At 35.9% G+C, this 24,628-nt stretch overlaps 2 protein-coding genes across 4 annotated transcripts; one reads left to right on the top strand and one right to left on the bottom strand.

Moving 5' to 3' along the window:
• Positions 1 to 940: 940 nt before the first annotated feature.
• Positions 941 to 3,841, top strand: LOC112022657 (probable WRKY transcription factor 74). 3 transcript variants are annotated; one of them, XM_065773327.1, is made up of 4 exons: positions 941 to 1,017; positions 1,412 to 2,232; positions 2,312 to 2,437; positions 3,419 to 3,841. In XM_065773327.1, the coding sequence occupies exons 2-4, from the start codon at positions 1,502 to 1,504 to the stop codon at positions 3,564 to 3,566; spliced, it is 1,005 nt and encodes a 334-aa protein (XP_065629399.1). In that variant the 5' UTR covers positions 941 to 1,017; positions 1,412 to 1,501; the 3' UTR covers positions 3,567 to 3,841. The 3 variants fall into 3 exon arrangements, with proteins under 3 accessions (XP_065629399.1, XP_023911042.2, XP_065629400.1); XM_024055274.2 differs by having other exon boundaries at positions 974 to 1,105; XM_065773328.1 differs by having other exon boundaries at positions 990 to 1,014.
• A 2,755-nt stretch (positions 3,842 to 6,596) lies between these two features.
• Positions 6,597 to 8,539, bottom strand: LOC112022641 (small ribosomal subunit protein uS19u-like). The gene is made up of 4 exons (XM_065773326.1): positions 8,412 to 8,539; positions 8,165 to 8,316; positions 8,031 to 8,088; positions 6,597 to 7,045 (listed from the first exon to the last, which is right to left on the bottom strand). Exons 1-4 carry the CDS (start codon positions 8,412 to 8,414, stop codon positions 6,797 to 6,799), a joined length of 462 nt encoding a protein of 153 aa, XP_065629398.1. The 5' UTR covers positions 8,415 to 8,539; the 3' UTR covers positions 6,597 to 6,796.
• Positions 8,540 to 24,628: the final 16,089 nt, after the last annotated feature.

The raw sequence follows: 24,628 nt of genomic DNA, 5'->3' as shown, positions 1-24,628 counted from the left end.
TTAAGACGTCCAGGTTCAAAATCAACACCTAACTATTGAATTATAAATAATAATAATTTATAATAAAAAGAAAAGATATTCAAGCATTGTAATGACATTCAAGTGTATGCATACCTTTTCTTCAACAATGATCACATTTAAATTCTATTTTCAATTCTATTGATAAAGACAAATATTAATACAAAATCTTTTGTATAAGATACTAGAATGCTATGCAAAATAATAATTAAAAAAGACAATATTTAGGTACAATTTATAAAATATTGTACTTTAACCAACAACTTTGTACCTTAACTGATTGGTACCTTTTCATATTTTTAATAAAAATATTCAAGATTCAAATCACCTTTTAAACTATCAATGCATTCAAATAAAAAATAATTAAAAAAAATTCTCAATTAAAGTCAACCTTATAATGATTAAAAAAAAATGCAATAATATGGATAAATTTACCCTAAAAGAAACTTAATTAAGTTCTATCCAATAAAAGAAAAATATACTAAACTGCAATCCTGTAGATAAATTTAATTAAAAAAAAACTTAATTAAGTTCTGTCCAATAAAAGAAAAATATACTAATAAAAATTCAAGTAAAATAATTTTTTTTTTAAAGTAAAAAAAAAAAAAGAAAAAAAAGAGAGAGAGGAGAAATGGAATAACGAGGTTCTTGTAAGGGGCCCACGTTAGGATCTCTGACTGAGACTTCAGTTTCTTCTTCCATTCATGTGCCTAGAACTTGGTTCTGTTCTCGTAAATAACAGAATCTTGTACCTCTCTGCCCTTTTATTCTCTTCTGTGAGTGTCTTTCAAGTAGTCTAATCTGATACTATTTAATTTTTTGTTGTTGTTGTTGTTAATTTATTTAATATGTTTTCTGGGTGATAGGATTTAAATTACTCAAAAAAGACACTTTCTTTCTTTTTAACTATTTGTATGTATATAAAGTCCAATATGTACATCAAGTCTTTTACTTCACACTATGGGATAAGTTATAGTCTCACTCTTCAAATTCTTGGTGGTTCACTTTTCTTCCTGTTTCTTTTCTTCTTCCTTTTTCTCTAATTTCTTGCAGAATTAGTAATCAAATTGGCTAAATTTTCATCTGGGTATTGCATCATTTTTATCTGATACTTTTTTTTCTTTTCATTTTGATTGTCTAAAGTTCTGTGATCTTAAACACTATCATTTGAGTTTTTTTTTTTTTGGATATGAAAATAAGTACTTGGGTTTCATAAAAATGCTTTTTTGAAGATTCTTGTAATGTTATGCCTTTTGGGCTCCCCATGATTGTATTTAAAAATATATATAATAGAAAATCTTGAGTTTTGACTAGCAATACCCATCTGGTAACTGGTAGATATGCTTATTATTGTAACGAGCTAATGCAATTTTTTTTTTTTTTTTTTTATCAGAACCATCTTTTGGGATTTACTGATGTTCTAATATTGAAATTTTGGGATTGAAGTCTGGTTCTTGTATTTGTGTCTACGTGAACTGTGAAGATGGAAGGAGTTGAAAAAACTAACAACGCAGCTGTGGAGAAATGCCATAGATTTCTCAATCTCTTATGTCAACCTAACGATCGAACTCAGCGTAAAAGCTTAATGGTGCAAACAGAGGAGGTTGTGTTAATGTTCCGAAGGGTTGTGTCAGTTCTAGATAGTGGTTTAGAACATAGGAGAGTGAGAAAATCGAAGATGTTTGAAACATCTTTACCTCAACACATCTTCCTAGAGAGCCCTCATAATAGAACAATAATTTCACCAAAGCCTCCCCAAGTACTACCAACTAATCGCTCTGAAAACCCAATTCAAGAAATGGATTCAAAATCCAGAAATTCTCTGCAGCCTTCCCAGAATAAGGTTCCTCCAAACATTTCAAAGCCAAAACCATCACAAAGCGTCCAGCTTCCTCAGCAACAGATACAGATTGTTCATTTTCAGCCGCCACAGAGAAATTTCCAGACTGATAAATACTCAAGGAGTAACAGTGGCACATGCCTTACATTTGATGGTTCTACACAAGAACCCACCATGTCATCCACGAGGTTCATACCATCTTTGAGCATAGATGGGGGTGATGCTAATTCAAGTGACAATTCTTTCTATATTATTGGCATGCCTCAGTTACCCAATCAGATCCCAAAAGATTCAAGACCGAGGTGCTCTGGAAGGGTAGAAGGTGGCAGTGTGAAATGTGGCAGTATTGCTACATGCCATTGTTCAAAGAAGAGGTCAGAGTTTAGCTCTTCAGTATTCTCAATCGGGTGTGTTTTCCTTGTTTTAATTAGCTGCCTTTGTTTTTGTTTATAGGCAACCGAGGCTGAGAAAAACCATTAAGGTGCCTGCCATCAGTAACAAGGTTGCCGATATTCCTGGTGATGACTATTCCTGGAGAAAATATGGGCAGAAGCCAATCAAGGGCTCTCCTCATCCTAGGTATACTAATTAACTTTTGCTGAATGAACATCCTTCTATGGTTAAGGTTTCATCTTCATTTTCGCTTCCTTCCAGCTTTGCCGTAGTTCCTTTTCAGATGAAGCTAATCTTGTGTGTTTAGGTGGAAATTATTCATGACAAATTTGTGTATTAACCGCTAAGCTATAAAATCAAGTAGTTGTCAAATGGGCTCCCACAGGAGTGATTCTAGTTTTGTGAAAAAATGTGAAAATCAAGTAATACAATTGGTTTCAAACTAAACCATGAATTGTTAATGCCATGAGCCATAATTTTGTTGGTTGAAGCACAGGATTAAATTTTAAACTGTCATTCATTGGTCTGGTGTTCCTAGATGCACTCCTTTTCAAGGTTTAATGCTTTGAGTATTAGTCTGGTGTCCCATGATGTACTTTAGAAGAGTTTTGCTATCATGTAATGATTATGATTTGGTAGCAAAATAGTCACTATATGAACTACTGCACCATTGTGCTGCAAAGACTTTGTCAAATGTGTGTGAGTGTGTGGGTGTCCGTGTTATTTATATTAACTGTTGCCCCTTACAAGGTCTTCATCCCAGACACTGTAACTGCACAATAGTGCTGCAAAGACTTTGGCCCGTGTGTGTGTGTGGGGCTATCCATGTTTGTTTCTATTAAATACTGCCCCTGATTAAAAGAATATAAATCAAACAGTACTTTCTCATGTGCCCCAACTTCCAAGTAAGAAGCAACATATTCCCTGTAGAGTGTTTAGTTAGTTTTACACTGTTTGTATTGTTAGTTTAGTCAAAATATAGAAGATCCATGTCCTTCATGGTTTAGTTATTGGAAAATTGCCCTCTTTGCTCGGTCCCTTTGCTGAGATTTGTATTAATTCACTATATTAACTTTTTAATCCTGCTATCAGACTTACGAAGAATATTTACCTATAGATTTTGTTTTTAAATATATGTAACCTGACCAAGAATGCTTTGTATTGCAGGGGATACTATAGGTGCAGCAACATGAAGGGTTGCCCAGCAAGAAAGCATGTTGAGAGATCCCTGGAAGATCCTTCAATGCTTATTGTAACTTATGAGTGTGAGCATAACCATTCAAGGTTACTATCATCACAATCTGCCCATACATAAGAACTTCATGGATATCCTTCAGAGGAAAAACAGAGAATTCAGAGATTCAACTCCGAACTTATCAACTACAACTAATTGTAATTCATGTTTTGTCGTGAATGCTACTGTATATAATATATGACTCAACTCTGAGATCACTAATAGGGAAAGGATTTGTTGTCAGATGAACAATGATTCCTAGGTCCTGTTCAACTTTCTAGATCAGTCTAGTTTGAGCCAAAAACCAGATTGAAAAAAAGGACTTTAATATAGCATTTTCCATCAAGTTCCAGATTTGCTCTTCCTCAAGAACAACAGGATTATATATATACATTTTTTTTTTCTTTTGTAAATTAAATTCTTCTTAATTACTGCATTCATAGATGATCTTTGGCCAGACGTTCAAAATTTTCTTATCTTGGATATATAATTCCATGTTAAATCCCCTTTGGTAACACGATTCTAATATGGTGTCTGAGCAATATATCAAATGAATATGACCAGCACCAAACTTTGCAACTAATATACATACAGAATTATCAATGTTTTTGCTGGTATGAGAATTTGGGAATGTGTAGATCAAGCTAAGCACCACTTGCCCGTAATTTCCCATGTCAGCCATAGTGATTGGATCTCATTGAAATACCCTTTCTTTTACTTACTACTTAGAACTTTGGAAACATGGTGCTAATGGGACTCTAGTTACAACAGAAAAAGAACTCTGCCAGTAAAATTTGGCTTTATTGTGAGGTCAGATCACCATGACAGCCCTAAATGTGATCATTGGGAAACCAGCACCATTTCGTACAAAATCATTACTTGCAACGAGGATGCTGATGATGTTGGCAAAGAGATATAAGAGCATCTCCAATGGTCTATGTAAAAACAAAATATTTTCTATAATAGAGAATGAGATCAAAAAAAGTCACTCTAATGAATTTTCTATACCTGAATTTTTTTTTTGGCTCATAAACAGTAACTCATCAAGTCTGATGGGCTACTGTTCATTCTTCAAATGTTTTTTTTTTCTATTATAATAATTAGGTGTTGAATAAAAAAATGTTAGAAGATGTGTAATTGTTAAAAAAAAGAATAAATAATGAATGAAGAAATAATATTTAAATGAGATAGAGAATGAGATAGAGAATCTAATAAAAAGTGTATTTGAAAAAATTGATAGATAGAGATAAAAGTCATTGTTCATTTTTCAAACAGTACAAAAATTTAATGAATTTGCTGAAAATGCTCTAAGGTGGGAGGAAGGGAAATGTACTATAGACATTTTGAAAATATCAAAAAGTACTAATTGAACGATAAGACTTTTGGCTTTAGTGAAAATATTCAGTAATTAATTATATAATTAAATCAAGTACACCGTCATAAACATGAAATTGAATCTGAACTGATTCAAAGATAAAACGATTAATCAGCAAGTTTTTCTAATGATGACGTCTTGCCAATGACCTTTTGAGTTCATAAATGAGCGATTTCGTTCTCACAAGATACGCACTTCACAATATGTCTGGATATGTGCCTTGATGTGTAAATATATGATAGGATGTTATTGTGGTTTTCAAGTATTTGCCTCAGAAATATGAGTATTTGACATCTTTTGTTGACAAGATATATTAGAATGAATAATAAAGGAAAGAATCCGCGTACGGGTTATAGGCTAGTCTAAATAAAAGTTCTATGCTAGAAAGGTGAACTGAATTGTAACAACAACAAACGGTCAAAGTTCAACAAAAATAAAAACCTCTGATTTCCAAATTGCACAATTAATGTTTTAACAATTTTTTAAAAACCCAATTTACATTGTGGGAAAGTTGGCCCCGAGTTGGTTTGTAAAATCTAAATTCTTTATCATTTGTTAGATTCAGTAGTTTCTTAGATCATAGTTTGAAACAGCAAGGCTTCAGAAATACAGGTCAAATAATAACAGATGTTCATTGTGTAATATGTGTTCAGCCCCAAATCATTATTACTTTCAAAGCATAACAGACGGTCTAAACTACTTTTGAACTTCTAGGACAATTGCAAGATCACAATTTCTAAGTGGAATAGCTGAGCTAAGAATTGACCTTACTCTGCAACTTATGTTTCCCATGTAGTTTATATGTCAAAGTTATTGGCACTTCGTCACAAGCTAAATTGAGTCAGCACAAACAATGTTAGACTGCTCGGTAGCAAATCAATGCTGTGTTTTTTAAACAAGAATATTTTTAAACTGTATTCATGTCTGTTGCTGCTAATCAATGCCCCGTATGTGTCAAGGTTGTTAATTTACTGGTAATAGCCCAAGAACTCGATCCCACATCTTTGGCCATATATATATATATATATATTTTTTTTTTTGGGTAGAAAACCCCTCAAGTTATGGGCCAGTGGAATTATTCCTAATGGCCTGTTTGGAGTTTGGAGTTTAGAGAAGAAGGAGAGTAAAGAGAAATGGTTCTCCTCCATCTTGTTTAGATGTTTTTAAAATTAGTAAGAAGAAATAGAGTAATTATCCATTCCTCTTGTTTGAATGTTTTAAAAATTAGGATGAAGAGAATAAAAAATAATTGAAATAGACAAAATTTACTCCTATTTGAAAATAGACTTGCAACATTGATATATGATTAATTTAGAAATGATAAATTAGAAAATTTAACTAGACAATAATTTATTTACTCTACTCTCTCTCTCTCTCTCTCTCAATTTTTCCAATTTGAGAGAATTAAAAATGAGAGCTTAGGAGTTGAAATCCCTCCAAACCCCTCTCCCTCCTTCCTTAAAAAACTTCCCAATAAAATAATTAAATTACTCTTCGTCCCTCTACTCTATTCTCTCTCCTTTTTTAAACATCCAAACAGGCCATAAGGGACAAACCAGAATGCCTACACAGTAGGCAACCCCACGCTGAGTAGGCATCTGGTAAATTGCGTAGTACCTCAACTTACAGTTATTGCAAGAAAGAAACTGAGAAATTTGCGGAAATACAATTATTCAAAACAGGAATGGAGAGGGTGTTTTATAAGCACAATAAACCATTTTGCACTTTTAACAAAATTGTCCAAAAAGCAAAATTTCTTTTCTTAATAAAAATTCTACAAAACCAGTTAACAAAAACTCCAATGTCATAAGAAAGGTTCACCAGCTAGAACATAAATAGAGAACAACCAAAGCTCAGATTCTAAAACAAAATGGCTCTTCTCAAATTCTGATTCTATAATGAGGCAGACTAGAAGACAGCCAGGCATGAAAGAACTTCACTTGAGGGGAATGAACCTGGAGGAGTGGGTAGCACCAATACCAGGCCTACCATGCTTGACAGGCTTGTAAGAGATGGAGAATTCAGCAAGATAATGGCCAATCATTTCAGGCTTGATCTCAACCTGATTGAAGGTCTTGCCATTATAGACTCCAATTATGCTGCCAATCATCTCAGGTACAATAATCATGTTTCTCAGGTGGGTTCTCACTGGCTCAGGCTTCTCACCTTGTGGGGCCTCCCTTTTCTGTTCAAAGAACAGTAAAAATTAGAGTCACAACCCGCTTAGACAAACAAATTAAGCAAACATCTAAATGGTATACTAGTATGCCTTTACCACAAAACTTGTAAACATTATTCATGGAAATTATAATTAATTTACACGCCTAACATGAGACATAGAGCTTTGGAAGAATAGTGTTATTACTACGGCTGAGATCTTAAACGTGTATAGATATTGATTCCATTACATCAAAGCAGTAACGAAACCAAGCACACCTTAAACAACCCACTCAGAAATCATGTTTTGTTGTTAAATTTATGTTGTACTTCCTAGACCATCCAGGAGTGGCATAGTAACAGGACCATGAGAGAACGATAAAGGGACAATTTGTTTATTTTTTTCCTTTTTTCATCAAGCAACTAAAAAGCATGCTTTCCTTCATCATCCATTACAAGATAGTGAAAGAAAAATAAAAAGAAAAATACAACCACTATGGCTCTGAATTCTCATATAATACTTTAAAGAAGGCCTCCATTTTAGTTGGAGGTGTAATACGGCTATAAATTTTACAAAAGCTTAGACTTAAACAAGATAAAAAAAGTATGTAGTTTGACCATGAATATACACATTCTTATCCCACATTCACATCCATGTCTCTTGATTCAACCATATGAAGTTCTTATCCAATCCCCGAAAAAGTATAGACAAACTAATCCCCAATCGAACCCCAAAAGAGTCCACAGAATAATAAAGGGGGAAATGGGAGCTCTCAAACATATAAAACATTTGCTGATTCAAAAGTAAATCTGTTATAATGCTTTCACAGTCCTCTTCTATGCTAAATCAGCCATTTATAAAATAAAAAAACCTACTCAACCAATACAAAACTAACCATTTACAACTACCATAATAAATAAATAAAACTGTTAAAAACAAAATACCCAGATTTTCAAAATACCCAAACATTCAGAATATGTAAAACTTTAAAGAGATAGAGAGAGGTGGTTACAGCTTTGCGCAATTTCTTGATCAAAGCCATGGGCTTTCGCTTCAAACCCCTCTGAAACCTACAAAATTCCACACACAAAATTAATAAAACATATAAAAAATGAAAGATGAAATATATGAAGGGAAGAAAGTTACCTTCTGCGAGCTCTGGCAGTGAAGAGCTTGACGAGGTCGTCGGTGGACATGTCGAGAAGGGCATCCAAGTCGACGCCTCTGAAGCTGAACTTCTTGAACGTCCTCTTCTTTGGGGGCTGCCCAGCCACCGCCACATCAGCTTCCACATCCGCCTGAAACCAAAAACCCCCCATTGATCAAAAACAAGCACAGAATAACATAGAGAGAGAGAGAGAGAGAGAGAGAGAGGAGGAGGAGGCGTTCTCACCATGATTTCGATTGGTTAGATGAGATGAGAAATGCGGCGATTCAGAAAAACCCTAGTTCGCTGCTGCTGCTGCTACTTGCTCTGGCTAATGTGAGAGACCAGGTATGGGGAGTTGGGTATTTAATACTGGGCCATGGGTTTAATGGGCCGGATCGGTCAGGCCATCTATTAGGGTTCTGTGATGTGGGCTTGTGGCAATTAGGATTTTTTTTCTTTTTTTTTTTTGGGAGAAGTAGGCAATTAGGGTTTAGATTGTCTAGAGAGTATTTTAAATTACTAGTATCCTACCTTAGGCACACATTTTGATATTTGTGGATTTAATTTTATTACTAAAATCATAACCATTTTCTCAACCCAAAAAAAAAAAAAATCCTAACAAAAAACCACTGTGACACAATGGTGTATCCTTTGGATATAAAAAAAATAATAAAAAAAGGCTAAAATTCTATACAAAAGAAAAAAGGATGGCTAAAAGTGTAGAATACAAGGTTCAATCTTACGAAACTGGTTTGGAGCTATCTTCTCAAACTCACTACATGACAATTTATATAAACTACCCATGTGTATTATTATTTTTTTTAATAATTTAATAGTTATATCTGGGAATGAAGGATTTGAACCTTGGATGTGTTGAAAACACAAGAAAGAGCAAACCAATTAATATACAAGGCTCTTAGCTTCATATGTATTACTTAAACAAGTCACACCACTCATTAAAAAAGTCATGTAACTAAAACTATACATGAATAATCTCTTTAATCGTCACATAATGGGTTGAACGAATATAGTTTCAAATTGATTTGGACTTATAAACTTTTTTCTTAGAATTGTATTGAGTATTAGGACAAAGCTTGGTTCCATAAAATTTTGGAGCCTTGGCTTTCAACCACCAATGGGAAGAATTTAGCAAAAAAAAAAAAGGAAAGATAGCATTTTTCCTTGTCATATTTAATGCACATGCCTCACTATCTGAACCAACTGAACCAACAAAGTAATTCATATACATGATGAGATACATTTATCTTCCAATTAGTGATAGGAGCCCAAAACTCTAAAACAAGTTTACAAGTACCAAACCACCAATGAGTGGCATGATGGTTTATTGGTTCAAACATTAGGTAATTGTTTCAATTATTTGGTCAATAATATTATTATTATTATTATTATTTAATATAATATTACTATTATTAAAAATTGTATTTAGGTATAGATTTTAATTTTTTTTAAATGTCTACAAAGTCATTTGAATTGATATTTTGACTATTTATTTCAAATTTATAAGTAATAAATACACATACGGTTTTGTTCTTCCTCACATGACACAGTCTCGTAGGAAGAGCCCTTATAACAATTAGTGAGGCATCCTTCTTATGAACCCAGTTTGGCACACTCACTTAAGTGATGTGCGACACAACTAAATTAGGCCTTACCCACCACAACCCAAAGGAGAGCTATCCCTAGGTTTGATACCATTTGTCAGGATCCTCACACAATCAGCACAATATTGTTTCCTAATTGGACAAAATAACTACTCGCATAACATTGTTTTGTGGGCGAAATTGGACACATTATATGAATAGTAGTAAGGCCGTTGAAGAATTAAAGACATCCAAAGAATTGGTCTGGTTTCATCTTACTTATTTGGATGTTAATGTGATAAGTGGTGCTCTACAATGGCCTTCCGTGAAGATGTTAGTACACTTCTTTTTTTCTTTTTTCTTTATTTTTTTGCTGAATGAAGATGTTAGTATACTTAATAAAATTAAAGTATGTGATTCCCATCAAAATGGTGCAGTGCTTGGTTAAATTTAGTTAATTAAGATTTCCTTTTGGACACTTATAGGCTATAAGAACACCACAGTTTTCGAAATTGTGTCTCTCTCTTCCATCCTGCATTTTCAATGTGGGAGCTTAAGGCAAATCGCAAGGGTACAAAACTACAAATACAATTGGCAGATAAACCATGCATATATTCTTTCAAGCTTTGGGGTTCTAAAAAATTGGGTTTGGGGGGTTAGGATCCACAGCTAACAAGTTCATGTCTGGAGGATTTTTTTCTTCCGTCTTCCTGAATAGTACAATTTACAATCTGATTTTACAAGATGGTAAGGGCCTGTTTTGTGTGTAGAAGACTAGACTATTTTGCAAAAAATTGTGCCAAAAATTGTGTCCCTAGCATAATAATTCTTTAGGAGGGGTGCCAGCATAAGGTCTCCCCAAGTGGGAGAACCTACGTCATTATTTGTTGCCACAGGGGCCTGTGTTTGCACGGCCCCTGCCTATTTCCATCTGAAATATATTTTCATTGTGTTTCTCTAGGAGCCCAATGTCTTTCACGGCCCAAAAGGACTGGAGGGTTGTGAATATTATTTTTCTATTTTTGTGTAGTCTTTGTTGTCCCAAAAATAAGTGTTGAATAAATTAACATTAGGGATTAGGGGTACAAATCCAAAATTTAAAATTTTAGATGAAAATAATCCAAAGTACCTCAAATTTTAAGTGTTTTTATTAACGTTCCATTTGATTTGTTGTAAAATGTTTACATAAAATATTTTGTTTCATTGTAAAATTTGGTCGAACTTGAAAAAATTATCTTTTATAAATTGTTATAAATTTTAGTAAAACATTTTACAAACATAGCTCTTCATCTACCATTTGATGGTTGGGTTGTTGAAGCTTGATGGCTGGGTTCCGATGCTGGTTGTTCAATCACTAAACCTTTGGCATTAGCGATTTCGATGGTTGAGCCACTGATTTTTGTGGTTTATGGTTAAACTTTTTTTCATATTACACCAAAAGCCTGAAAATATTTTACATTTGAAAATTTGCTATAGTGAAATAAGAGTGCAAATATTACATCCTTTGGTTCAATATTTGGTTAATAATATTTTTATAATTATTATTTAATATAATATTACTATTATTAAAAATTGTATTTACATATAGATTTTAATTTTTTTTTTAAATGTCTACAAAGTCATTTGAATTGATATTTTGACTATTTATTTCGAATTTATAAGTAATAGATACGCATACGGTTCTATTCTTCCTCATGTGACACTAACGGTTCGTTTGGATTGAGAGAGAGGGAGGGGGAGTAGAGTAGAGTAAAATAGATTTAGCACAAAATTAGCTTATTTTTAGCAAACTCTATTCTACTCCCCTCCTCTCCCCCTCCTTCCCTCCTCCATCCAAACAGGCCATAAGTCTTGTGGGAAGAGCCCTTGTAACAATTAGTGAGGCATCCTTCTTATGAACCCAGTTTGGCACACTCACTTAAGTGATGTGGGACACAACTAAATTAGGCCTTAACCACCACAACTCAAAGGAGAGCTATCCCTAGGTTTGATACCATTTGTCAGGATCCTCACACAATCAGCACAATATTGTTTGCTAATTGGACAAAATAACTACTCGCATAACGTTGTTTTGTGGGCGAAATTGGACTCATTATATGAATAGTAGTAAGGCCGCTGAAGAATTAAAGACATCCAAATAATTGGTCTGGTTTCATCTTACTTATTTGGATGTTAATGTAATAAGTGGTGCTCTACAATGGCCTTCCGTGAAGATGTTAGTACACTTCTTTTTTTTTGCTGAATGAAGATGTTAGTATACTTAATAAGATTAAAGTATGTGATTCCCATCAAAATGGTGCAGTGCTTGGTTAAATTTAGTTAATTAAGATTCCCTTTTGGATACTTATAGGCTATAAGAACACCACAGTTTTCGAAATTGTGTCTCTCTCTTCCATCCTGCATTTTCAATGTGGGAGCTTAAGGCAAATCGCAAGGGTACAAAACTACAAATACAATTGGCAGATAAACCATGCATATATTCTTTCAAGCTTTGTGCCAAAAATTGTGTCCCTAGCATAATTCTTTAGGAGGGGCGCTAGCATAAGGTCTCCCCAAGTGGGAGAACCTACGTCATTATTTGTTGCCATGGGGGCCTGCGTTTGCACGCCCCCTGCCTATTTCCATCCGAAATATTTTCATTGTGTTTCTCTAGGAGCCCAATGTTTTTCACGGCCCAAAAGGACTGGAGGGTTGTGAATATTATTTTTCTATTTTTGTGTAGTCTTTGTTGTCCCAAAAATAAATGTTGAATAAATTAACATTAGGGATTAGGGGTACAAATCCAAAATTTAAAATTTTAGATGAAAATAATCCAAAGTACCTCAAATTTTAAGTGTTTTTATTAACGTTCCATTTGATTTGTTGTAAAATGTTTACATAAAATATTTTGTTTCATTGTAAAATTTGGTCGAACTTGAAAAAATTATCTTTTATAAATTGTTATAAATTTTAGTAAAACATTTTACAAACATAGCTCTTCATCTACCATTTGATGGTTGGGTTGTTGAAGCTTGATGGCTGGGTTCCGATGCTGGTTGTTCAATCACTAAACCTTTGGCATTAGCGATTTCGATGGTTGAGCCACTGATTTTTGTGGTTTATGGTTAAACTTTTTTTCATATTACACCAAAAGCCTGAAAATATTTTACATTTGAAAATTTGCTATAGTGAAATAAGAGTGCAAATATTACATCCTCAAAAATTTTGTCAAGATGATCTTTTTGTAGAAATGCTAGTCTTTATGGTGTTTACCAATACTAAACAGGGTGTAAGGCATCGAAAATTGTAGATGGAGATAGAATTTGACTAGTTATACCTATGATTGATGACCAAAAACAACATTATTTTGATGTAGTATTGTTCAGATTACTTCCAATATTTTCTACTTACATTTCACTATTTATTTATTTTAGATGAAATGATAAAATTGGATAAGTAAGAAGAAATTTCTTTTTTTTGTTATTGATGGTAAGCTGAGAATTGAACCAACTCCAAACTCGTCCATAAGAGTTGTCGAGGTCAAGGAGGTGAGAATGAACATCCTTTATAGGATGGTCGTCTATAAGCATAAGGGTCGTCCATGAGGCAAGCTCCTGGACGACCTATGACACTTGGAAAATTCCATAGAGATTTGTCTACAAGGACCAATAAATTGAACCACGTGTTATTATTTCAAGGCATGAGTAAGATCCTAGTTCATTGCTACAACTTCCTACATAACTTCTAACGACAGTTATAGAAAAAATGGGAAAATATTCTAACTCTTATAGCGGTTGAGGAAGTTAACTACCCTCTGACCTCCTCAAATATAGGGGAAGTTACAAGACAAGTAACCGCTTCAAGAGCACACTATATAAACACCCATTCACATCAAATGAAAGGTATGTTTTAGACAACTCCCAAAAAAGTTGGAACTCTAGAATTTAAGAGAGAAACTAACTTAAGCATTGGAGGGTTCTTGGTCGGTTAGCCCCGGTCTCCTTTGATCCTTTGTTTTTCTTTTCAGGCCTTTCAAGCAGTTGTTAGATCATTGAAGTCTGGAGCATTCAGCATACTAATTTCCTGTGCATCATCAGTTAGCGCCGTCTGTGGGAAGGATTATCTTTGTGTTTTGCAGTTTATCTTTCTCCGACAAAAGGCTGCATAGTTCGGACAAGATCAATGGCCACTAGTTTAGGCCACCAAGAGAGTAGGGATGCATCTAGTAATCCCTCTGTGATCGACAGTCAACGCCTGTCACGCAACCGCCATCTATCCAACATGTACTGTCCATGACAACCGCCATGGCGGAATTAACCCGTCAGAATCAAGAGTTGACTAGGGAGATTAGTCTAAGGAGGCAACACCATGAAAGATACGTGGAAGGAAGGGCCCAGAGTCAAGAAGATAGAAGAGGAAATGTTGAGCCCGAAAACCAATCAAGGGGTACCGCTTCACGAAAGGTGCCACACTTGCAAAGGGAGTTTGGCCAAACAAGCTACCAGGAGTTTTATGGGCTTACCAGACGACTATGAGGACCCCCACAAGGGAAACTTCTTTCAAGCTAGCTTATGGAAGTGAAGCAGTGATACCTGCAGAAGTATACATGGCAAACCACAGGGTGATGAAGTATCAGGACGAGGATAACGAAGAGCAACTTCTCCCCAACCTTAATCTGATAGACGAAGTAAGGATGAACGTAGAGCAAAGGACTTCGAGGTATAAAAACCTCATGGCTCGACAATATGATGCAATGGTTAAACTCAGGCGCTTCAACATTGGAGACCTCGTCCTAAAAAGGGTTTCCTTGACAACCAGAAATTCAGCTCATGGGAAATTGGGACCTAATTGGGAAGGACCCTACAGGGTTATTAATTGCAAAAGGCAAGGATCATATTACTTGGAAGCCTTGGACGGGAGAAAGCTGAAGCACCCCTAGAATGTCGAGTATTTAAGAAGATATTATCAGTAAGGAGTCAGCCTGGACAAGCATCATGGACAAAATCATCCTAGATGTTGTCACTCTGGACGAAATAAAGTTTATTGCTTTCTGTTACATGTGTTTGCTTTTTGTTATGTGTTCTTTATTAGCACTATGTGTTGTATCTTAATCCCTTAAACTATGCGCTATGGACGAAGTCCTAGACGATCTATATGTATTAATTCCCTAAGGCACTGGCTTCCAAAGCATGTATTTATGTTACATATATACAGTTTGGATTTCCAATATATGTGATGTATGAATTTCTAATTCTCATAATTTCATCCACAAGAAGGCTAATGGCCTAAGACGAGTAAAATCTCTGGACGCAGGGAGGTAATGTCTTGAGCTTTCCTTAAATAGGGACAAAGCAAATAAAGGCACATTCTTCTAAACAATGGATGAGGTAAAGCCTGAATCATATTCATCCAACTAATGGACGTGGAGATGCGTGTGCATAAGAATATTCAAAGTCCATGGATGGGTATGGCCAGCCAAAACAATCCAATCTTTGGACGAGTAAAAAGCTAGAGACGTCTTGCCTAAAAGGTGAGCCCCATGGACAAAAATAGAGCCAGCCATTAAATCTTTGGATGATTAAAGTTGGCAAAACCAATGTCATTCGTAAGACAAGTTATACTTGCAAAAATTTAAAGAATGGTGAAGATGTTAAACGTGAGGAAATTCTTGTCATGGACGAGACAAATGCCTTCATGAGTGGACGGACCACACTTCCATACAATAATATACTCAACAGTAAATAAAGAAGTGATGGAAATTAACATTCATTCATAAAAGTTTAGAAAAGGGTAGACGACCACCATCCAAAAACCTTTATAAAGTAAAGCCTAAAAGGCAACTGTTTGGAAGCTCGTCCTAAATATGGTGGACGAGTGAAAATGTACTTGGATAAATTTCAAACGGTCCAAAACAACGAACCTTTTACATATATATATATATATATATATATATAAAGACAACAAAACAAAGAAAGAGAAACTAAGATGCTAAAGTTCAACATTTTCATTGAGGGTCATCTCCAACGTTTGAATTGTTTTGGGCAGGTTGGTTGGTGGCATTGTCTTCAATATTAATATCCTCAGAGCTCGTTTGGAGGAGAGAGCTTGTAGCAGCACCAAGGTTGAGCTTAATGGAGCTAAAGTCCACTTCAGGAAAGGTTTCCATAGTGTCCATGCGAAAATCTTTGAAGCCTGCTGCGTAGTTGGTGTCTAGCAAATCAGTATACTATTTAGAGGCTTTGAACTCCAACACCGCGTCCTCTTTTTCCTTGTTAAGAATGATACTCAACTCGTCATTCCTCTTTTGAAGGTGGTCAAGACGAGTATCCTTCTCTACAGTCAAATCTAAGCTCCTCAACCAGGTTCTACAGCTCCTTGGCCTTGTCTTTAGCCTTGGCTGCCACCTCAGCCCATCCCTTGCAGTCATTTTTGACCTCCTGGATCCTTGTCTCAAGTAAGATCCTCGTCTTGTCCATTTCTGTGGCCTGCCTGGACGTAGTAATGAACTTTGACATTGCCCACACAAGTTAAAAAAAAAAGAAAAAAACTCTGTTAGAAAATGTATATATATATATATATATACATATCACAATGACAAGATGAGATAAAAGTAGTTACCTTGAAAAGATCATGAACAACAGAGTGCTTAAATTCTTTCAAGGACATGTCATAGCACATGACCACATCCTCCCTGGTCACAGCCTTCTCGAACCTCTTTTAGGCCAAATCCTTATTTTCCAGAAGGTTCATGGGAACCCTTTGAGAAGTCTGAGACGAGGCTGGCACAATAGTTTTGGATGGAGGAACTTTAGCTGGCTCAGACGAGTCTATATCATGAATTTGAATAGACGGCTGCTTAGAGATAGGAAGAGTTGGAAGGCCAAGCTTGACGACCTTGTGCTTGGACGACTTGTGCTTAGCCCTCTTCTCCTTACAACAGCTTGGAAGATTTTCCAAGTCAATTGCTTTAGATAAATTCTTTCTTTTATCACCAACGACTGGACGAGGCTAGGAATGGACCTCTTGCCTGGTTGCCTTGTCTACCACTTCCTTACCTTTGTTTTCTTTCATAGTTGCCATCCCTGGAAAGAAAANAACACAAACAAAAAAAAAAAAAAAAAAAAAAAAAAAAAAAAAAAAACAAAAAGGAAGAAGAGAAAGAACAAAGAATTGTTAGACGATTACAAACAGAAATAAAGTATATAATAAAAATAATAAAATGATAACAATAATAAACATACCTCCAGGACGAAGATTCCCTAACTCTCCAGTATAGGGGGCAAATGGATCCCTACCAATCTTAACAGGGTGTCCAGCCCAAAAACTAGAGACGAAGAAAAACTTCGTCTTCTAGTTCCTATCTGAGGTGACGAGGGATTTTATTAGCCTACAATCTTTCCCTCTAGCTGTAAATTGATAAAAGCCAAGGGATTGGTTAATTTCTAAGGGCTTGTAGCAATAAAGGAACTCGTCCACAGTAAGAGGACAGTCCCCTTCAAATACCTCCTTCCACAAAACTTGCATAGAGATGACTAGCCTCCATGCGTTAGGATTAAATTGACATATCCCTAAACCTAACTTGACGAGTAACTCCCTAGCAAAGGCATTTAGAGGCAACCTCAAACCCTCTAAAAGGTAAGCCTCATAAATACTACACCAAAACGGGGTTGACAATACCACTCCCTACGTACAGCTAACCTAGGGTTTAGGTCATCAAGAATTTGGTACCAACTCCTAAGGGATGCTAACCTCTTTTCATTCGTCTTAAAATGGACCTCTACAGCACAACTATACATTGTCTTAATCTCGTCTTGAAGAGTGGACGAGGGAGCACTTGAGGTACCAGCCTTAGACCCAAATGCTACCCTTGTCCTAAGTTGTTCCTAAAGGACCTCTAATGGAACCCCAGGGACACCGGATGTGTATTCCTCGTCTGTAGTGTTCCCTCCACTACTACTAGTACTACTACCATTACTACTAGAACTGTAACTAGTTGTATTATGGTATTCGTCTATGGCCTTATCAATACTATTGCTAGATGAGGAAACAACAATTTCAGACATTTTGAAGAAAACTTAAAACCTAAAGATGAGGATGAAGAGAATACCCGGATCTAGACAAAGGAAGACTATAGATGCGGGAAAACTTCTAGATGAGATGCTAGACGACAAATATCAAGGAAGAAAATCTCAGAAATGTAAAGGGTAGGAGTGGAATTCTACTATTTGTAGGCGATGGAATTTGGCATCTGAAACGGCATGACCAACCAAATAATGACATATGGCATACTCCTCGAAAAAATGAATCGACACGACCAGTCACCAATGAGATCATGACATGTGGCACTCCTAAGTGCTGACATAAGGACACACGTCCAAAGAATAGCATTAGGCTATACAATACTCTAGACGACTCTTGGACAAGGGAGCAACTAATGGTGAGCTGAGAATTGAACCAACTCCAAACCCGTCCATAAGAGTCGTCCAGATCAAGGAGGTAAGAATGAACATCCTTTATAGGACGGTCGTCTATGAGCATAAGGGTCGTCCATGAGGCAAGCTCCTGGACGACTCGCAACACTTGGAAAATTCCATAAAGATTTGTCTATAAGGACCAATAAATTGAACCGCATGTTATTATTTCAAGGCACGAGTAAGATCCTAGTTCATCACTATAACTTCCTACATAACTTCTAACGACAGTTATAGAAAAAATGGGAAAATATTCTAACTCCTATAGAGGTTGAGGAAGTTAACCACCCTCTGACCTCCTCAAATATTGGGGAAGTTACAAGACAAGTAATCGCTTCAAGAGCACACTATATAAACACCCATTCACATCAAATGAAAGGTAAGTTTTAGATAACTCCCAAAAAAGTTGGAACTCCAAAATTTAAGAGAGAAACTAACTTAAGTATTTGAGGGTTCTTGGCCGGTTAGCCCTGGTCTCCTTTGATCCTTTGTTTTTCTTTTTAGGCATTTCAAGCAGTTGTTAGATCATTGAAGCCCGGAGCATTCAGCCTATTGATTTTCTGTGCATCATCAGTTATTATTATTTTTTCAATGAAAAGCCAGTCATTATGATCTATAAAAAGTCAATTGATATTGTTTCCCAAGACTAATGGCCTATTTGGTAAGGGAGTTTAAGTATTAGTTTTTAAAATGATGTGAAAATTGGGGTTTAAAAAATGTTGCGCCAACACATGTTTAAATACTTATAATACAAAAAATGTGTTTGGTACCATGTGTCTACTAAGTAATTTTTAAAAGTGAAAAACATAATTATGTGTTTGGTATGATTATATGAGTGTTGTGCGTGTGTTTTAAGTGGGTAATTATCTGACATGAATAGTAATTCAATACTATTTTGTTTGATGAGAGAAATTTTCCCCTTATTACTGTCGGATTCCATCTTTCTTTTCTCTTCACAGAAAACCCATAATTCTCCTTCTCTCTGTCTCTCTTAGCCTCATGTCCCAACACCTTTGTTTCTCATTTATTGTTTCTTTCTTTTGTTTGCTCTAGATGTTTGATTTGGTTTGTGTTTTGTGGGCAGAGATTAAATTCAAATAGGTTTTGTTTTTTGGGTTTGGCGTTTTGTTGCTCTGGTTTTTTTTGTTGGTGGGGGATTAAATTTAAATGGGCTTTGGTTGATTTGGAAGAAGAAAACCAGCAAAACAGCAAACTCCTTTTTTTTTTTTTTTTGAAAGAAAGAAAGGAAGAAGACGACCACCAATGTGGGTTTGTGCGAGAGAGAGAAAAAAGAAAGAAAAAGAAAGTCATGCTGGAGAGAGAAAAAAAAAGTGCGTGTTGTTCTATCAGTGGGTCTAATGCTTTTCAAAATATTTACAACAATGTCATTGAACATTGTTACTCAAAAATTGAAAAATATTTTGGATGTGTTCTCAAAATGTAGTGTTTAAATACCCTAAATTGAAAACTGTGACTCAGACTCCCTTAATCAAACACTCCTATCAAACTATGACTCAAATAGTTTTTAATACTTAAATATTGAAAATTATTGTTTAAACTCACATATCAAACAAGCTTTCAAGGCACTAAAAATTATAGACAGAGATAGCGTTTGACTAATTTTACCTATGATTGATGACAAAAACGACATTATTTTTGTGTAGTGTTGTTAACGTTACTTCCAATATTTTCTACTGACATTTCATAGTTTTAATGCACCGAAAACTGTAAATAGAGATAGCATTTGACTAATTTTACCTATGATTGATGACCAAAAACAGTTTGTGTACTGTTGTTTATGTTACTTCCTGTTGGGGAGATAAACACCTTGGGGTGCTTCCTTGAGTAATTAATATAACATATAGAGACACACTTAAACCCAAAAGGCCTAAGCCCAATGGGTATGTGCTCAGTTATGTTATATTAACCACTCATTCTTTTTATCTTTATTCAATGTGGGACTTTACTCACACGTGTAATCCAACAATCTCCCCCTCACGTGTGAGTCTCTGCCACTCTATGGGCTTCAAGACTTCTCTGTGGGCCATGAATAAGTCCTACTCGCTCCCCCTTGCCTAATGGGCTTTTTCACTCCATCGACGCGTCATCCATGGGTCTCTCGTACGCCATCCATGGGAACCACGTGTCAACCCCACACGCACATCCATGGGAAACCCTGCACGACCATGTCCATGGGAACCTCGCATCACACCATTATTTAGCACCATTAGCAATATTCATTTGTTGGGCTTTTTTTTCTTTTTTCTTCTCCAGGATTTTTGTGTGTGGGCCCGTCTAGGCTTTCTCTGTCCCCGCTAGATAGGGACCATGAACACCTCACCACCTTCGCCGCACACCACCATGGGCTCTGATACCACTTGTTGGGGAGATAAATACCTTGGGGAGCTTCCTTGAATAATTAATATAACATATAGAGACACACTTTAACCCAAAAGGCCTAAGCCCAATGGGTATGTGCTCAATTATGTTATATTAACCACTTATTCTTCTTATCTTTATTCAATGTGGGACTTCACTCACACGTGTAACCCAACAATCTCCCCCTCACGTGTGAGTCTCTGCCACTCTGTGGGCTTCAAGACTTCTCTGTGGGCCATGAATAAGTCCTACTCGCTCCCCCTTACTTAATGGACTTTTCACTTCATCAGCGCGTCATCTATGGGTCTCTCGTACGTCATCCATGGGAACCACGTGTCAACCTGCACGCACATCCATGGGAACCCCGCACGTTCATGTCCATGGGAACCTTGCACCATACCATTATTTAGCACCACGTGAGTCTCTGCCTCTCTGTGAGCTTTGAACAAGTCCTACTCACTCCCCCTTGACTAATGGGCTTTTCACTTCATCAATGCGTCATCTATGAGTCTCTCGTACGCCATCCATAGGAACTCCGCACGTCCATGTCCATGGGAATCTCGCATCACACCATTATTTAGCACCATTAGCAATATTCCAAGATCTTTGTGTGTGGGCCATTTTAGGCTTTCTCTGTCCCTGCTGGGTAGGGACCATGAACACTGGGTAGGGACCATGACCACTTCACCACCTTTGCCGCACACCACCATAGGCTCTGATACCACTTGTCGGGGAGATAAACAGCTTGGGGAGCTTTCTTAAGTAATTAATATAACATATAGAGACACACTTAAACCCAAAAGGCCTAAGCCCAATGGGTATGTGCTTAGTTATGTTATATTAACCACTCATTCTTTTTATCTTTATTCAATGTGGGACTTTACTCACACGTGTAATCCAACACTTCCAATATTTTCTACTGTCATTTCACAACATAGAAAATAGAATCTCCCAACATTTGGGAAGCATGCCACAAATTTGAAGATAGGGATGATCGAGCATCAATGGTGGACAACTTGCCAAAGAAAAGAAAGCATGGTTAGAAACAAATGTAATATAATAGAGTATTCCCATTTATTGTTCTATAATAAAGTTTTTGCAATTTATAGATGGTATTGCAGATAAAAAAGAGAAGAAAATCTCTACTTTAGTCATGCATTTTCTTCTAAAAAAAAGAAGTCATGCATTTCGCAATTATTTTAAATACAATGGTCTCGTAAATATATAAGACATCTGTAGCTTTTGTATATTATTCAAAATTTTCTATAAAATTTCTTTTTTTTTTTTTTTTCTTTTTAATTCCATTCCTCTCTCTCCTCTCTCATGATCCAATTTGAATCTCGATTCTTGACGTTGGATGGCATATCTGGATCTCAACGTTGGGCAGCGGGGGTCACCACAATGGAGCTTGTGGGAAACTTTTCAGTCTCAAGGGAATCTGAAAATACTATTATTTTATATAATGTGCTATAAAATGGCAAATGGAATGTAGATTGTGTTGCTTTTTTGGTATATGAAGTAGAAAAAATAACCTTGTAGACAAAACTATAGAAATTTTACAATATGAGACAGGAATGCTCTTTAATTTTTTCCAATGAGATGGGAGTGCTATTTAGTAGAAAAGCTAGTCAACAAAACATTTTAATAAATTCATTATTATTGTAATTGACTGTCAGCAAGTTTTGGACCTCCTCTACTAATACAACAAGGATGACCAACATTTTCAATCGCCCCAAACACAGCAATAATGTGTATTCTTTAGGGGTCTTGTAAAGTAGAAAAGAAACTTTTTGGTATGTCAAAATAGAGAAATTTTACAAAATGAGATGATAAAAGCACTAACATTAGGGGTGTAAATTACGGAGGACAATTCCCCCCCGTCCCTTCCTGCTTCACCCCATGCGGGTTTTCCCCACCCCGCAAAGGTGGTGGGATGGGGATGGGGCAAGATTTTAGCCCCGCACCACGGGGCGAGGCATGGATGGGTTTAGACTTTTTAAACCCACCCCGCCCCGTCCCACATTGCTAAGGATTATAATTATAAATTTTTCATATCCTAAAACCCTACTATTTAAACAAACATATTAATATTAGCTTATTTTATTCTACCTAATATGGTTCTCTGCCTTTATTTTGTCATGTGTTATGCTATGAGAATTTTTTTTTTAATGATTGTCTTGTTAAACACTTTGATATATTATTCAATTTTTACTAAAAATTGATTTGATTTGATGGGATAAATTTAGTTGTAATTTCAAGTATATTTTTACAAATGAAATAGGTTTCATTAAAAAAATTGTACTAGTTATAGGGCAAATTAACAAAAAAAGAAGAAGAATTTTACGGGATGGGGTGGGGCTTCACGGGGCCTCAAGGGGTGGAGATGGGGCAAGAAAATTTTCTCCGTCATGTGAGGCGGGGCGGGGATGGGGCAAGACAAAATCTTGCAAGGTGGGGGCGAAGACCCCATCTTTCAGACCCGCCTCACCCCATTGCCATCCCTACAGTCCTCAACTGGTTTTAGATGTTTGTCTAAAAAAAAAAAAAAAACTGCATTGATTAGGAAAAAGAGTCATTATAATTTAGGCTAAAATATAAAACCCACCCCCTATGTTTCATCATAATTCATTTCAGTATTCTAACTCTGCTTTTGTTCAATTCAGTTCTCAAAGTTTTAAAAGTATTCAATTAAGACCTTAGTTAGTATTCCATTAAATTGTCTATTAACTCTCATTAAAATTTCATTTGTTTTGGTCTTTCACAATATTTAATAAATAACATTATTATTTTATTATTTCTTTTGAAAAAGAAGATAGAATTTTATATATAAAAGTAAGAAAAGACTGAACAAAGAGGCCTAGACCTAGCAACTACTAATTGATAGATAATACCACAAGGTCACACTATGAATTCTCAATCCATTCCCCTAGTGCCAATAAGAGTTTGGAGCTATTATTAGAAGATACCAATCAATAATCCAAGAACTTGAAAGTGATCATGTTTGAAAATTAAATCGTAAAGAAATATACTTTCGAATTAGTGAATCTAATTTCTGCAATGACAGAGACTGAGTAGACTTACATCCTTGTTATTTCCTTCAACTTGCTAACAACTACCTAAACATTGTTTTATTCAGTGATAGGCAATTTTGAAGTGATCGACAATTTTGTCTTAACGAAAGGACTTTCTTCAATAGATGACGCGTGAAAGTGACCCTGTTTGCAAATTGAAACTTAGACAAATATACATTTTTTTTTTTCCCTTCAACTTGCCAAAAACGTCGTAAATAATGTTGGTCGGTCATTGCGTGCCTTATATTTCCACATTGAGGTGATCGTTGAAGAACACCGATCCACATTCATATTTTGATCCAACATAGTTTGCACATCACAATAGAATACTTGCAGACAGGAGAAAGAATGCGCTTGAAAGACTTGAAGGAAAACGTAAAACTTGAATTAGCATTTAGCGCATGAATTTAAAGTTTGGACTCTATTTCAACAATGACATGATATGGATTTAGTAGGCCTTTATTTATTGTATGCATTTCCTTGCTGAAAGCAACCAATGCATTATTAGAGGTAATTAAGAAAATTTCTAAATTTCCACATTCACATGAATTGATGTAATTTTAAACTTTGATGGAGACATGCCGTTTAAGGATGACAATTTTGCCCCGTCCTGCTAATTAACCTGCCCCTCCCCACTTTGCCCCACGTGGGTTTTCCCCGCCCCGCAAAAGTGGTGGGGTGGGGAGGGGCAAGATTTTAGCCCCGCATTACAGGGCGGGGTGGGGTGGGGATGGGTTTAGACTTTTTAGACCCACCCCGCCCTGTCCCTTCCCATCCCCGCCCCACTCTTCGTTGCTAAGGGTTATAATTGTAAATTTTTCATACCTTAAAACCCTACTATTTAAACAAACATATTAATATTAGCTTATTTTATTCTACCCAATATGGTTCTTTGCCTTTATTTTGTTATGTGTTATACTATAAGATTTTTTTTTTTTTTTTGGGTGATTGTCTTGTTA

The sequence above is a fragment of the Quercus suber genome, unplaced genomic scaffold, assembly GCF_002906115.3.
Source record: "Quercus suber isolate HL8 unplaced genomic scaffold, Cork oak 2.0 scaffold_73, whole genome shotgun sequence".
NCBI classification, from domain to species: domain Eukaryota; kingdom Viridiplantae; phylum Streptophyta; class Magnoliopsida; order Fagales; family Fagaceae; genus Quercus; species Quercus suber.
This window is presented reverse-complemented; position numbering and strand designations above follow the sequence as displayed.